Source organism: Dipteris shenzhenensis, chromosome 30 (assembly GCF_047967505.1).
Source record: "Dipteris shenzhenensis isolate YYH24624 ecotype China chromosome 30, Dip_SZ_1.0, whole genome shotgun sequence".
NCBI classification, from domain to species: Eukaryota; Viridiplantae; Streptophyta; class Polypodiopsida; order Gleicheniales; family Dipteridaceae; genus Dipteris; species Dipteris shenzhenensis.
Window position 1 is genome coordinate 46892542 of NC_141625.1, and position 15880 is coordinate 46908421.

The window sequence follows — 15880 nt, forward strand, 5'->3', positions numbered from 1 at the left end:
TTGAAGCAACAGATAATCAAAGGGATTATTGGTTGTCTCGCAGGTCAAAGACTCGAAGTGTCAAAGGGCTACAGAGTAACCTGTAACCAGTTCCAACTTCCAAGGACTTAGGATAGTATAGCTTAGAGATGGGGCGAGCAAAGGACACTGTTTGGGAGCAAGTGCATGTGGAGCAACAGTATGGTGCTTCGGGTTCGAAACAATGGAAGTGTAAGCATTGTGGTGGCTCATTTTGTGGTAGTGCACCTCGTGTAAGGGCACATCTTCTTGGTATCACTGGAAAGGGTGTCAATCCATGTGTAGGAGAAGTTCCAGATGATGTAATTCTTTCCTTGGGAGGCACACCAAGTGGCCCGTCAAAGAGGGCACGAGTTGAGGCCTCATCAACACTAGTAGGTCCTGGATCTCCTCCTAGGAGTCCCATTATATCTGTGACATCTGGAACCCCTCCTCCACTTTCACCACCTACACAAGGGGCTTCTTTTTCTATTGGTAGTGTTTCCACTAGACGGGCATCAGTGCGAGTTGTGAAGCCTCCAAGGTTTCCAAATTGAACCAGGTTACCACCCAGGCCAGGGACTTTATGAGCCAGTTGGGTCACAACTTTGCTTGCATCTGTCGGGCAACTCGCAAGCTCTTTTATGAGTGTGACCTTTCCTTTGACCTTGCTCGTACTCCAACTTTTCAGGAGTTTGTTCAGGCAGTGGCCGAGGCTGGCCCTTCATTCAGGGCTCCATCTTCAGAGACTTTACGCACTTGGGAGCTGAAAGCAGAGGTCTTGCAAGTTGAGAAGGAGCTGCAGCCTATTAGGGCATCATGGGGTAGATACGGGTGCTCCATTTTGTGTGATGGGTGGTCAGATACTAGGAGGCGCCCGCTCATTAACATTCTTGTATCATCTTGCGTGGGTACTATGTTTTTGAGATCCATAGATGCATCAAATGAATCTCATACAGATCAGTACATTTACAGCCACATTAAGAAGGCAGTAGAGGATGTGGGGCCTTAGAATGTAGTACAGGTGGTTACAGATAATGCAAGTAACTGTCAGCGCATGGGTGCGCTACTTGAGAGTGACTATCCGCATATCTTTTGGACTCCCTGTGCTGCACACAGTTTGGATCTTCTTATAGAGGACATAGGGAAGCTTCCTTGGATTTCCTCGGTGGTTGACAAGGCACGGAGCATGGTGACTTTCTTGACAAGGAAGCATAGAGCCCTTGCAATTTTTCAGCAACATAGCTCCCATGAGATTCTGAAGCCCTCAAAGACCCGCTTTGCCTATCTCTATATAGTCTTGTCACGCTTGGTAAAGGTGAAGCCTAACTTAAGGCGCATGGTAGTCAGTGAGGAATGGTTGAGCTGGGATAAGTCCAGCAAACCAAAGGCACGTGCCTTTGAGGACATTGTGTTTGATGGTGATTTTTGGCATGCAGTTGAGGAGATTGTGGGGATTGTACAGCCCCTTTTCAGTATCCTTCGACTTGTTGATAGATAAGGATGCACAATTGGACTCGTGCATGAGTTCATGGAGAAGGTTGGAGAGGCATTGAAAGGGTGCACATGGCTTGATGCAACAAGGTAAATGCAAATCAGGAATCTTGACTTTTCAATTCACTGTTGGCTGCAATTAATTTTCTTATTTGCAGCTTTAAGGCTTTGCATGTATGATGTTACATTTGTATTTAGATTCTAGAATCTAGAATCTAGATTCTAGGTTTGCAGCAACCTAAATATATTTCATTTGCACCCTACAGAGAGCAAGAGATTATGGCCTTGTGGGAAAAAAGATGAACATGGTTCCATAGGCCTATTCATGCAGTAGCACACATTTTGCATCCTCTATGGAGGAGGGAGGACCAATCGGATGATGCTGAGTTGACTGCAGGGTGGACAGGTTTCCTTGAACGTGCATATCAAGATGCAATATTGCAAGATGCTTTGGAGGACCAACTCCTCTCATTTAGGAACTCCTTTGGGGAGTTTGGATCAGCTCGTGCATGTCTCCGTGATGCTCAATTGAGGCCTGTTACCTGGTGGGAGAAGTATGGTCGGGGCACGTCGGAGTTGAAGCGCATTGCCCTCCGAGTCCTTTCACAAGATTGCCCATCTAGCGCCTGTGAAAGGAATTGGAGTGTGTTCTCACTTATATACACTAAAAAAAGGAATAGACTAGGCACTGGACAACTTGACAGGTAATTCATATTCGCATTGATAATTTTGTGTGTGAGCACTCGGCATATCTATTTTCTTTTATATGCACTCAGCACACAGTTCATTATTAGCATTTGAATTATAGTTATGCTACAACCTATATGTATTTACTGTTAATTCATTTGGTGTATGGTAGGCTTGTATAAGTCCATGCCAATCTACGACTTATTCGACGAATGAATACCATTGAAGGTCCACAGGAGGTGGATCCTGATAAGATACGTGTGCAAGTCCCTGAGGATGAAATGCTTCATCCTATGCATGAGGATGATGATGCATATGCATTCATTGCTGAGGAGCGGGCATCGTTGGCACGTGCCACACGATCTCAGGCACGCAGACGAGCAGGGAGAACAGAACCAACTTTAATAGCAGCTGCTCCAAAAGAACAGGAGACCCCCTCATCATCAGAAGAGGATTCATCCACTTCTGCAGATTCTGATAGTGATGATGGGGAGGAGGAGGAGGAGGGGGCTGAGGGCCAGGGAGAAGATGCCCAAGCACCTACAGATCTTGATTCTTGCTGATTAACTTGCTACTTTCTTTCAGATTTCAGTAGAGTTTGAACTTTAGTTTTGTTTGAAATTTAAAGTTGATGCCTTCACTCTTGACTCTTGAGTTATGTAATCTAGGTTCTAGTCTATAGACTAGCATACTATTTACAAGAGTGAAACTGAGAACTTGATTTATGTCCAGACTCCATGGTTCTGATTCCTAAACTTGTGAAAACTGAAATATGATAAAGTTTAAGGCTTGAGCTTGTAAATTGTAATCTGAAATCTGATTTTTTGCGACCTGTCTAGTATCTACTCAACTGAAATCTAATTTCTAAAATTTAAAGGCTTAATTGAGCTTTGTAATCTAGACTCTATTCTAATTTCTAGCATTGGCCATTATAGGCTTGTTGATAAAGTTGAAGGCTTGATTGAGCTTTCTAATCTGGAGTCTATAATCTATTCTACCATTGGCCATTATAGGCTTTCTGTCAAGACTTTTTCTATGTTTTTAGCTAGTTTTGCACAGCTTTGGCATACCAAATGTATGCAGGCATAAAATTTATATTTTTTAGACCAAAAAAATACAATCTGGTTTTTTGAAACTTCACCTATTTTTTTGAAACGTTTCAAAACGTTTCACGTTTCACGTTTCAACGTTCTGAAACCTTTCATTGAACTATGGTAAACATATCTACTATGTTGTCCTCTGTGGGAAGATAGGACAACTCTATGTCTCCTGCTGACAACCGCTCCCGAACATAATGATAATGAACTTCAATATGCTTGGTACGCGCATGAAACACTGGGTTACGCGCAATGGCCAAAGCAATCTGGCTGTCAGTGTAGACAATAGCGGAGGATGTCTGGCGAATACCAAGATCTGTAAGTAACTGTCGAAGCCAAACACACTCTACTGTAGCAGTGAAAGCTGCCCTGTACTCAGCCTCACAGCTAGATGTGGCAACTCTTGGTTGCTTCTTGCTGAGCCAAGAGATACATGAATTGCCAAGCAAAAAGCAACTGCCAGTATGTGACACTCTGGTGTCGGAACATCCTGCCCAATCACTATCCGTGTAAGCATGCATGGTAAGTGAACCCTGATCACCATAGAAGAGGGCTAAATCCTGAGTGCCTCTGAGATATCTGAAGACTCTCTTCACTGCCTGCCAATGCTGTGAACTGGGCATGTGCATGAATCTACTGAGCTGAGAAACTGCATACTGTAAGTCAGGTCTGGTGTGACATAAATAAATAAGGCATCCAACAGCTTGCTGATAAAGAGTGATATCACATGGTGGGCTCCCATCATGAGCTGAGAATTTGAAGCCAGGGTCTACTGGAGTAGAGATTGGCTTGCAATCCTCGAGCTGAAAACGATCAAGGAGCTGTCCAATATACTTGGACTGAGACATCATGATACCCCCCTCAACATGAGCAAACTGAATGCCCAAATAATAGTGGAACTGTCCCATGTCTGACATTTCAAAAACCTGCTGCAAATCAGCCTTGAAAGCTGCAATATGCTGAGTATCTGGGCCCATGATGAGCATATCATCCACATATAAAATCAGATCCACTCCCACGGACATAAAGAGTGGGTTCTGTGGGGCTATTCTGAAAACCAAGAGATAGTAAGTGTGCATGAATTTTGGCATACCATGCCCTAGGTGCCTGCTTCAAACCATAAAGGGCTTTTCTAAGCCAGCATACCTTGTTTTCAGAATTAACAACCTCAAAGCCGGGAGGTTGTGTGACATAGACTTCTTCCTGCACATCCCCACGAAGAAAAGTAGTCTTGATGTCAAGTTGGTGCACTTGCCAATGGTGATGGGCTGCAATGGCAATGACACATCTGATGGTAGTAATCCTGGATGTGGGAGCAAATGTCTCCTCAAAGTCAATGCCTTGTTGTTGGGCATACCCTTTTTGCAACAAGACGAGCTTTGTATCGATCTATACTGGCATCAGATTTCCTTTTTAATTTTTAGATCCACCGAGTACCAATGGCATGCTTGCCAGGAGGGAGATCTACTAATTCCCATGTGTCTTTTTTGGCAATGGATTGTAACTCAGCTCTTATTGCATCCATCCACTCTTTGCTGTCAAAAGCATCTTTATGGCACAAAGGCTCTTCATTGCAAGCTGTAGCAAGGAGTGCAAACTCAAGAAAGTGACCATGCATCTGTCTATTCCCTGATCTTGTCCGACAGCAAAAGGCTGATCTTGTTTGCTGTCCCTCAATGTATCAAGAAGCCATCTGGGAACTTGCCTTTGCTATCTATTGACAGCTCTTTCTTCAATCACTGCATCATGTATAGTGGGATCATTTTGTGCTGGAAGAGAAACCTGCAAATCAGCATGGGGTACTAGCTGATCATTGCTTGTTGAAGGGCCTGTAGGAGGCTCATGTTGCTGGTCAAAGTCTTCCTCTGATGAAGGCAAAGGTAACCAAGAGTCAAAGGCATCAAACATGTCAACATCTGACTTAGCTTTGCAGTCCACAAGAGGAGAAGCTGAATGTTCAGCAAAGATTACATCTCTACTGACAATAATCTTCCAAGTATTTGATTGGTATAACCGATACCCTCTGCTCTCCTGGCTGTAACCAATAAATATGCATTTGATTGCCTTGTCATCAAGCTTATGCCTCAGCTGAGATGGTACATGAACATATGCAAGAGACCCAAAAACTCTCATGTGTGAAAGTGAAGGCTTCCTGCCTTTCCATGCTTCATAAGGTGTAGCAGTCTTCAATGCACGTGTAGGTGATCTATTCAGCACATAGTTGGCACACATCACTGCATCAAGCCAAAATTTATTGGGCAAAGACTTGGCCTTAAGCATGCATCTGGCCATCTCCATTGTGGACCTGTTTTTCCTTTCAGAAACAGGATTCTGTTGAGGAGTGTAAGGAGTGGTGCATGAGTGAATAATGCCCCGTGAAGACAGAAATGCATCAAACTCCTTTGACATATACTCTCCCCCCTTATCTGTGTTGAGGGTGACAAGCTTGCATCCTAATTCATTCTCAACCATATTCAGCCACCTCTGAAAGCATGAGAAAACTTCAGATTTGGCTTTTAAAGGATATATCCAGCAATATCTTGTGAAATCATCAATGAGAGTCATGAAATATTTGTACCCCCCAATGGCATTTGTCCTCCTTGGGCCACAAACATCACTGTGCACTAGCTGCAATTTCCTTTGTGAGAGTTTTGGACAATTCTTTTGAAAAGGAAACCGATGCATCTTACCCAAAAGACAACCCTCACACACATGTTTGGAAACTGTGTGAGTTTGAGGTACGTCATTTGCCATCTGCTGTGAATGTAGCTTTGCAAGAGCTCTATAATTGAGATGACCCATTCTCTCATGCCAAAGATGAGTTTCAGCAAGCTGTGAATCTGAAATAGCAAATGCTTCAATAGAAAGTGCAGCTGAGTGATGATCAAGGTGATAAAGCCCCTTTTGCAAAGTGCCAGTGAGAACTATGGCATTGTCATCACGAAGATCATAAACTAGGCATCTATAGCCATCAAAAATCACTCTGAAACCTGAAGTAGCAATTGCTGAAATTGAAATCAAGTTGACTTTAATTGCAGGCACAAAAAGAACATTTGTCAAAGCGACAGGATGGCTTGAAATGAATGTGAGCTGCACATCCTTTTACAGCATATGAAGCATTATTAGCACATGTGACAATCCCCCCTCGAGGTGCATCTGCTAAAGAATGAAACAACTGTCTGCAAGATGTGACGTGCTTGGAGGCACCACTATCAAAATACCAAGACTGAGCGTCATTAGCAGTAAAGAGTGCATCAGCTTTGGAAGGATCAAATGAGCAATGGACAGCCCATGCCCAATCATCCTGAAGAGCATGTGCATGTGAAGCATCTGCTGGCTCATGGGATTCAATAGCATGTGAGGCATTAACTGTCAATCCTGCTTTCTTTTTCTCCAAAGCAATGCACTTCCTGCATTCTGAAATGTCATGTCTAGGCTTGTGACAATAGTTGCGTCTTTTCTTCTTTGACTTATCTGCTGTATTTTTAGATGCATGGGAGGAATTGCAACTGCTATGCGCAGATTTTGGCTTGCACATAGGCTTGGAAGCCTTGCCTCTTCCTGTCTGCTGCGAAGCAAATGCATGATCAGGAATAATGGCTTGTCTATTAGCTCCACTTTGCTCTTCCTACAAAAGCAAAGTAACTAGCTGATCAAAAGAATAGTGATCTCGATTACCCATGGCCACTAATCGAAGGGTTGTAGCAAACCCTTGATATGTATCTGGCAGTCCATTCAGTGTGGTACTGACAAGCTGTGAATTTGCCACCACCTCATCAATGTTGGCAAGTTGTTCCATGAGGTCCTTGACCTTTGTAAGGTATGCATCCATAGAGTCACCTTCATTCATACTGACTTCCTGTAATTGCCTTCTCCAATATGCAACACGTGCTTCATTGCGAATCTGACAGAGAGAAGCCAACTTGTCCCAAGCATCCTTTGTTGTCCTGCAAGACCAGATGTATGGAATAATGATTCTCTTGCATGATAAAGCAATACATGAATGTGCATTTGCATCTCTTGCATCCCATCTTGATTGTTCCTGAGTTGGAAGAGTAGTAGCAGGAGTGCTAGAAGATGAGGCATCAGGAGGAGTACCCCCTGCAGAGGGACCAACAGTAGAGGCAACCACTGTAGCATTGGCTCGCCTCAGATCAACCCCAGAAACAATATTCCACAAATGCTTTGCAACAAGAATATGTTTCATGAGATAAGACCACATTGGATAGTTGGTGCCATCCAACTTATCATCTTCACGAAGAACGCCAAATAGATCTTGATTGTTCCAATCCATAGCAAATGTGATACCCTGAAAGAGACGTGAAAACCCAAAAGCCTCAAGGCTATCACTGCAAAGAGCTGGCTGTTCAAAAATGACAGCAAATATCTGCAAATTTCCAACCCAAAACAAAGGGCAAATGCAGATCTGACCCAAATGTGACTGTGGCAGGCAATGGTCACTGCAAAAACAGCAAATCTGGCAAAAGCCCCAAATTTTGATGTATGGTCGTACGGAAGAAGTACATTGTACGTTGTACGAAACCCTGAAGTATGGCAATTGTACGGAGGCTCCCACATGCAGGTACGAAAAAGGTACGGAAGATGTACGAAGTATAGTACGACGGTCAATACATCGATGCAAGTATTGATCTGTACAACGGCGCAGGTACGATGGCTCTAGTACGGAACGGTCAAGTACGGCGCAAGTACGTAACAAGTACTGTGTACGGAATCCATCGTACGGTGGCGCAAATACGAGAGTTGTACTGCGCAAGTACGATGGCAGGTACGGATCTATACGACGCAAGTACGGAACCCAATACGGATAGGTACAACAGGGAGTCCAGGGGCAGGAAGACGAGTCGAGCCTAGCTCTGATACCACTGTAGGATCGAATGGGCAAAAGAGAGAATACAAAGAGTCGATAGAGTCTGCCGTCACGTCAACTAGGATAGATGAAAATGAAGCATACAAAGTACTTGTACCTAGACCTAGGACTAAGTGTCCTAGGTGTCACATAGGACTAAGTGTCCTAAGTGACCTAAAAGGCACTAAAACTACAAGTGCCTATATTTATGCCTACAAGGCACATACCATGGCCTATAAAGCATCACTAGAACCACCAGAAGATGGCCTACAGTGACTGCATCCTGTTTTGGTTCAATTTCCAGGTATTTCACTGCTACAGGAATTGCGATCTGTTTTGAGGAGTTTCCAGGCTGTCCAAGCTGTCCCAGGGAAATTGCGATTTGTTTCTAGGCTGTCCAGGCTGTGCAGGAAGATTGTGATTTGATTTCTGGAGACTTCCGGGCTGTGCGAGCTGATTTTGGTAACTTTCCAAGTGTGGGTGTTCGCTTCTAAGCTGCTTTTGGGGCTATGCCAGAGCAAAATCAGCTTATCTCCGCAGGATCTAGGGTTTTCCAGCCAGGGTGACCTTTCTTCTGTGGATTCCGGGTAAAAGAAGGCTTGTTTTTGCCTCAATTTGCCGTTCCTGATTGGTTGATGTCTTGTTATTGCGTTTAGTTTTCTTTCCTCACGAAGAAGGGTTGATTTATGTTGTTGGGCAGTGGCCAGGGAGGCTATAGATTGAGGCAACCCGTTGGGAAGTGTTTGGTTGTTTGATTGCACCAGAGTTCAGCTGTTGAGGGCTTTGTCTTATAGTTGTTCAACCGTGTTTGGCTGGTTGGGCACGTGGATGTGCGATTGCAAGAGTGGTTCAGACAGTGGATGCTATTGGGGTCTCTATTGCATGCTTTGGTTGGCTGAGGATACAAGATTGTCTAGTGATTGGATGCCATTCACCATTTAAAGTTGAGCAAAGAATTACAGGGTGGGCTGGATGGGGAGTCTGCAGGCATTGGTTTGCCTGTGGTGAAGCTTCCAAGAGACCTTTGTAATCAGCCGCTTATGCTGTAATTAAGTGGATCCGACCACCCTTTACGTTGTTAAGGCTGGTTTCACCTTCCCCCCCCCCCCTTTTTTTTTTGGGTCCCTAAGTCACCTAGGACAGTTAGGACTCGTTAGGACACTGACTTAGTCTAACCTAACCCTCCTTGTAACCCTAGTTAGTACAAACCTAACCTAGGTCAAAACTAACCTAACCCTTAACTAAACTAACCCTAGTTAAAGTCTAACCTAAGGCTAGAACTTTGTAGACTAAGGTTTTGCAGGGCAGCGGAGGTGGCGTGCAGCTTGCAGAGCAGAAGGCGGCGAGGCAGAGACGGGCCCGGAGGCGATGCAGCATCGGTGTCGACGTCAGCGTGGGTGTGGGAGACACGCTACGGATGGAAACGGGCTGGCACCTCATAGGGCTTTTGGTTCCGTCGACGGATGAAGTCGACAACTTGCTTGTGGGCGTGGCAATGGACGGGCAGCTCGAGGGCATGACGACGGGCAGCTCGAGGGCAAGACTGCCGTCGATGGCAGCCGTGTGGAGCGCTAGTGCTGTGGAGCATTGGTGGTAATGTTTGCTTCGTCGATGGCAGCCGTGTGAAGCAAGTGTGCCGTCGATGGTAGCCGTGTGAAGCAAGTTGCTGTTTGCTGCTCGTGGGCTGTTGTGGATAGGTTGCAGGGATAGATCGATGGGATTTGCAGCAAGGATAGATCGATTTGTAGCTTTCCTGTGTTGTAGGTTATGGCAACCCTTCTAGCTATGGTGATTCACTGGCACACTGTCTCGTTCAGCAGGATGTCCCTGTCAAATCGATCGTAGCTGCCACACTTTTTTTTTTAAAAACAATATGGTGAAGCAATGGTGCCAGGGTGAGCTCTGATACCAATGTAGAGAAGGGGGAAGGGGCAGATTTGGAGATGGGGAGAGAATAGCAGAAGGAAGGGAGGAGAAGAGAGGAGAAGGGGAAGGAGAGAGGAAGAGAGAGAAGGATGAGGAGATAGAGAGATAGAGAGAGGGAGGAGGGAGAGAGTGTGAGCGTAGGCAGCAGGAAGCAGGAAGGAGGAGGGAGAGTAGATAGGATTAGATGTCACATCAAAAAGGTACCATACAAAGCATAAGGGGCTGACTTATATAGTCCCCCTTCTTAATCCTATCTTACCACCAATTTCCCTTCTTTTTCCCCACCTATTTAGCACCTAATTCCCTGCTATTTCCCACCTTCATTACAACTCTAGCAGAATTATCACCCTTGAGGAGTCTTATTTTAAACTTGCTTTTATGTGGAAAACTAGATGTAATTTACATCATTCTTGTCGGCTAACTTGTTAGCAGGATTATCACCCTTGAGGAGTCTTATTTTGAACTTGTTTTATGTGGAAAACTAGATGTAATCTACATCATTCTGATATGGCTAACTTGTTGGCAACCTCAACTAGCGTCAAAAGTTTCCAAACTTAGTAAACCTTATCTCATCAAAATGGAAGTATCAGATTATTTCAAAGCAACAACAGTCGACAGAAAGGCCTCATAACTCTTTTGTAATAGAAGTTGGTGCTTCTTATGAACAACACAGACTTTTTGATATAAAATAAGTGTTATAAACACCAAGATTGGACAAAAATTGTAGAATATCAGCATTTCCTTCCATAGAAGCAAGATTAAAAAAACATTTTGCATAGTTTGCATATTATACAAACTTGAAAATGCCAGGTCGAAGAATAACAAATTTAAATCGACTGGATGATCTCCCCTACTCACCTCATTATTCTATGAGAATTCACTCAAACAAAGGCAATTCTAGGTCAAGTCTGTGAATCAGTAGTTGAAAAATGCTGACTTTTAATATATTACAATATGTGCGCAGAGAATGTGAACAAGTCTATACTTACCCTCCAAACAAGGATACCTTTGCTACGAAGGTACTGGGCCCTCATGTCTACAGTACTCATCCAAGTGTTGCAGACGGTTTGCACATTTGGACCTCCATAAACGCTCACAAGAGTTCTGTACGGGGGTGGTCCGAATTGCTTCACATCTGGCTTATACATAGCTCCATAGAGCAGGGTACCATTACTAGCTGTGATTTGCACTGTCTCTGGTGCACAGAGCTGTAGTCTCCGTGCTCTTGGTGTTGGAGATGGCTGCTCATACAGAGGTACTAATACCTTCCCATCAACCAGACTGCACAGCAAGACACGGGGTGGTGTATGGAGTGAATCATGCATGTCAATAAATCTTTGCATTTGATGATCCAGGACCACCACGTGGCGTCCTTCACCTTGTGTCAGCCTGTTTGGTTTTGGCAAGGGTTCAGTGGGGTCTGGGAAAAGCTTTGTGCTGTAGAGATGTGTCTCAAGAGGACTATCCAGTGTTCCTGTAAAGTAGACTAGGCCTGCATTTTCATCTACACCTGCTACCTGCTCAACCATCCAATCACCCATTGTCAAAGGGGCTAGGCACGTCCCACTACCATCATAAAGGTACAAATGCCTGAACCCTGATCGTTCACTAGCCCAAAGGAAACCTCCTGCTAGCCTGTCAATACCCTTTTGTATTGGAGTATGACAATCATGGAGATTCACCCAGATTTCATTTTCTTCCACCAAGATGAGTTCTCGTTTACCTGTTCTGATGTCAAATTTCAGTAGCTTTAGCCGTGAATGAGACCTATTCAAAACCTGTGCAGTTAGTGTATTGTCAGGCATCCAAGTTACCCGTGCCAAGTACTCTTCGTCTTCTTGGTCTGTTCCACACAGTCCACAGTGCAAATCTGTCCAAACAGCCTCGCCCCCAGCCACAGGCACAATCCCAAGCCGCACCTTCACATTGGCATGGCCAGCAAATGGATAGGCATGATCCTCTTGAGCATCTCCACTAAGGTTTGCCTTTCCTTGGTGCATGATCCGATAAGGCGGTATGGCAGAAGCATCAACCTCTGCAAAAGCAAGAAACTTGCTGTCTGGAGACCACCAAAATCCATTTCTTCTCTCCATTTCCTCCTGCTCCAGTAAAAATGTGGGAAGATTAATAAAATTAATACCCAATAAAACCTGACAAGTACCAATTATATCAGCGCTGCAGTTACTTGAAGATAAATGCGGGGCAAAACATACTACAGTGCAGAGGAATACCTGTGCAATATACTCAGCTAGCCCATGTGTCTGCATTCACATTAGAAACATACAGTTAAACAAACACACATTCCAGGTGTCATGCTCCACAAAACAGAACATGGGCAAATGAGTGCATACATGCCAAACCAAGAATTGACAAGGTAAAGAAGATGAATTTTCAACATGCAGATATATCTAGAACATGAGCAATCATAAAAAAGTAAGTACATGTATGGTAGACCTATCTTCCACCCTTTTGTTAAGAGCAAAGACATGCTTGTAATTTTCTACTTTTAGAGAAGAGAGAAGGAAAAAGGGACCATCAAAAAAACCAGCTGCAATGTGCAAAACCACATTTTGAACATACAAGAACTTGCCTGTTTTTTTAAATCCCCTTAATATAACAATTGAAATTGACTCAATTTCAAGCCCAGAAATTCTCTTTGCTCTTGCTCAACCAAAACCTTGTCCTCATCAGGTATAACTCTTGATGAAATGACACAATACAACATCAGCAGGGTAATGTTATTAGGATGTTCCAGCCACCTAAAAAATTGCTAATATTCCAAACCCTCAATGCAGCGCAAGCTTTCAGCTGTGCCCAGACATTGACAAAACCTGACTCAAACTTGGACCACTTGGTTCCCCTTATCCCCACCCCATATAGCTAGGCCCAAGCTTAGTTATTTTGTAGGGCAAGGAAACCAAACATCAGGCTCAGAATATTCATGCTCCTAACCCTTTGTCATCTCCCTCCTTCAACTAACCTCTGTCCATGACATAACGTCATGGATGTCCTACCCTAGGACCTAAGGTCTACCTTACCACTTTTGTTAATCCCAATCCAAGATTACCCCAAGGGTTTATGTAGTGAACTAAGTCCAGAATTTATCACTTTTCCCAACATCTTTATCTGCTACTAACTTTACCAAGATACCATCAGAGAATTGCCTTGTAATCCGATGAACAGGTTGTTTTCCACCCCTCTGCTTCCCTATGAACAGTATTTGCCATATTTTCACGGCTAGATCCAGTTAAAACAATTAATTGTTTTAATTTCCCCCTATCTTGGCTCTATTCAAATGCGCATCTGTAAGCGATGTTTGCTCTGAATTGCTTCTGGGTCTGTAGGATTGGATTGATTTAGATGCTTCATATGTGGTTTACAGCTCAGTGTTTCATCTAGTCATAGTCAGAGATGAATTATATAGGGTGAGAAACCTTTCAGATCACAGTAAAAATAAATCAAGGGCATAGGCCTTTTGAACACATATTGAGTACAAAAGAAAGCATTATGCATAATATGAGTTTCACGGTATCAGAGAGTGCTCTAATGACCGAGATTAGAGAAACTCAAAAGGTGGACGAGTTCGTCCAGAGCCTTTGGCCTAAGGCTCATGTGTTCAAACCCGGGGAAAAGGATGACCTGGCATCCAGAAAAGGCCAAACTTATGCAAGATATGCCATAAGGGATGGTATGCTGAAAAGAAATGGCACGGTAGTAGTTACCTAATTAGAATGATCTCAGGCAGAGAGTCATTCAACAATGCCATGATAGCCCATGTGCGGGACATCCAGGAGTCGAGAAGACATATGATCTTGTGAGACGAGATTTCTTTTGGCCAAAGATGAAAAAGCATATTTATGAATATGTGACACGTTGTTTTTTGTGTCAAGTAAGTAAGGCAGAGTGGTGAAGCCACCCGGACTTTTACAGCCCTTGGAGATACCACTGGGTAGGTGGGAGAGCATTTCCATGGACTTTATTGTAGGTCTGCCTACGACACAAGGTGGATATGATTCTATCCTTGTGGTGGTTGATCGTCTTACCAAGATGGCTCACTTCATTCCAACTAGAGAGTCTGCCGCAAGTGGCGGATTTGTTTATTAGACATATATTTTGTTTGCATGGATTACCCAAATCCATAGTGTCAGACAGAGATGTCAAATTTACCGGTCATTTTTGGACTGCGGTGTTTGAGACACTAAGGACTGAGTTGGGAATGAGTAGTGGGGATCATCCAGAAAAGAATGGTCAAACGGAAAGAATCAACCAAATTTTAGAAGATATGCTTAGAGCATATGTGTCATTGAGGCAACAAAATGGGACAAGTGGTTGCCATTGTTAGAATTTGCCTACAATGATAGAAAACATTCCTCTAGAGGGTTCAGTCCTTTTGAGCTGAACTATGGTTATAGACCAGCGAATCCAACTATAGTTGGAATACCTCAGAAAGTGCCTAGTGCTGCGAACTTTGTGGTTCAGATGCGGGAGATGCTAGCACTTGCAAGAGCTAACATCCGCCAAGCTATGGATAGAGCTAAGGTGTATGCGGATGAAAACCGATCTGCTAGAGAATTTAAGAAAGGAGAAAAAGTTTTTCTCAGAGTTCCTTCGCACTCTAAGTCTTTGACAGTAGGAGAGTGTGCTAAGCTATCACCTCGATATTGTGGGCCATGGTGAATTCTAAAAAGAATAGGCAAGGTAGCCTATAAATTAGAATTGCCACAGGGTTGTAAGGTGCACCCAGTGTTTCATGTTTCTCATTTAAAGAAATTTTTGCATACAGTTGACTCACTAATCAAGGGTGTTGTTTTGTTTCAAGAGATAGAGGATAATGCAAGACGCAAACCAACAGGAATCCTGGACCGAGGAACAATGCCAGTACGCAATCGGAAGATACCCACGGTGTTGGTTGCATGGCATGGTTTACCTCTATCATAAGCTACCTGGGAATCCGTATACCAGGTACGGAGAGTATTCCTAGACTTTATCATCGAGGACGCTGATGAAGAGGGAAGGAATGTTACGCTCAAGTCGAGGTAACATGACCTTGGAAGGGTCAGTCGGCATTTTCCTTTAAAGGATCAATGTTTGTATTATATTTGTTTGGGCTTCATGTAAATGATCAAAAAGGGAATCAAGGTCAAGGTCCTTGGTGAGGGTGACATGGCACTAGACTAGGTGGATCTAAGGCTAAGGGACCTAAATGCATGAAATGTGCCAAGGGGCAAATGGTTTTAATGATATCACAAGAGAGGGGTAAATGATGCATTAAGGAGGGACCCTAGAATGAAGACATGTGGCACACTAGATCCATCTAGGGAATTTTAGGGCTTGGTGGAAATTTTGTAAGCAAGAGCTTTAACGTAACGATTTTCTGAAGAGAGAGCTTACTACCACAAAGATCAGCTGGGAGGTGATTTCGTGTGCCGGTGCCTGTGATTCGATGTAAAGCTAGGAGTAAGCAGGTTTCCATATAATATACATCCATCATGGACGAAGGGGGGTGGTTGCCACATGGCACCAATCTACTGGTCTATCTCATGTGGCCTTGCCACATGTCACCGTTTTGGATATTCCGAAGCCGATTTGCAAAAAATAATTATTCAACAAAAGGATGTACTTTTTGATACAATTGTCCTCAGAGGTTTTGAAATTTTAAATGAAAAATGGAGAAAGTTATGTTGATTTTTGGATGTCATGGAGTTTATTCTTATCATAATAAGGAGAATCTCTTTGAATTAACAAGGCCTGAGTGGCGAAGGTGTAAGAAATCCTAGATTTACTATATTTAGAAATGTGCTAAGGAACAGAA

At 43.6% G+C, this 15880-nt stretch overlaps 1 protein-coding gene and 1 pseudogene across 1 annotated transcript in view; one reads left to right on the forward strand and one right to left on the reverse strand.

Annotated features, from left to right (window-relative positions):
• LOC147882227 (prolyl oligopeptidase family protein) overlaps positions 1-15880 on the reverse strand; it is a 75381-nt gene that overhangs the window by 17351 nt on the left and 42150 nt on the right. Inside the window, exons 3-4 of the mRNA XM_087401725.1 lie at positions 12300-12329; positions 11058-12167 (exon numbers count right to left, since the gene is read on the reverse strand). Coding sequence (XP_087257851.1) covers positions 11058-12167; positions 12300-12329 — 1140 coding nt within the window. The remainder of the gene's footprint in view (positions 1-11057; positions 12168-12299; positions 12330-15880) is intronic.
• LOC147882228 (uncharacterized) lies at positions 129-2741 on the forward strand (annotated as a pseudogene).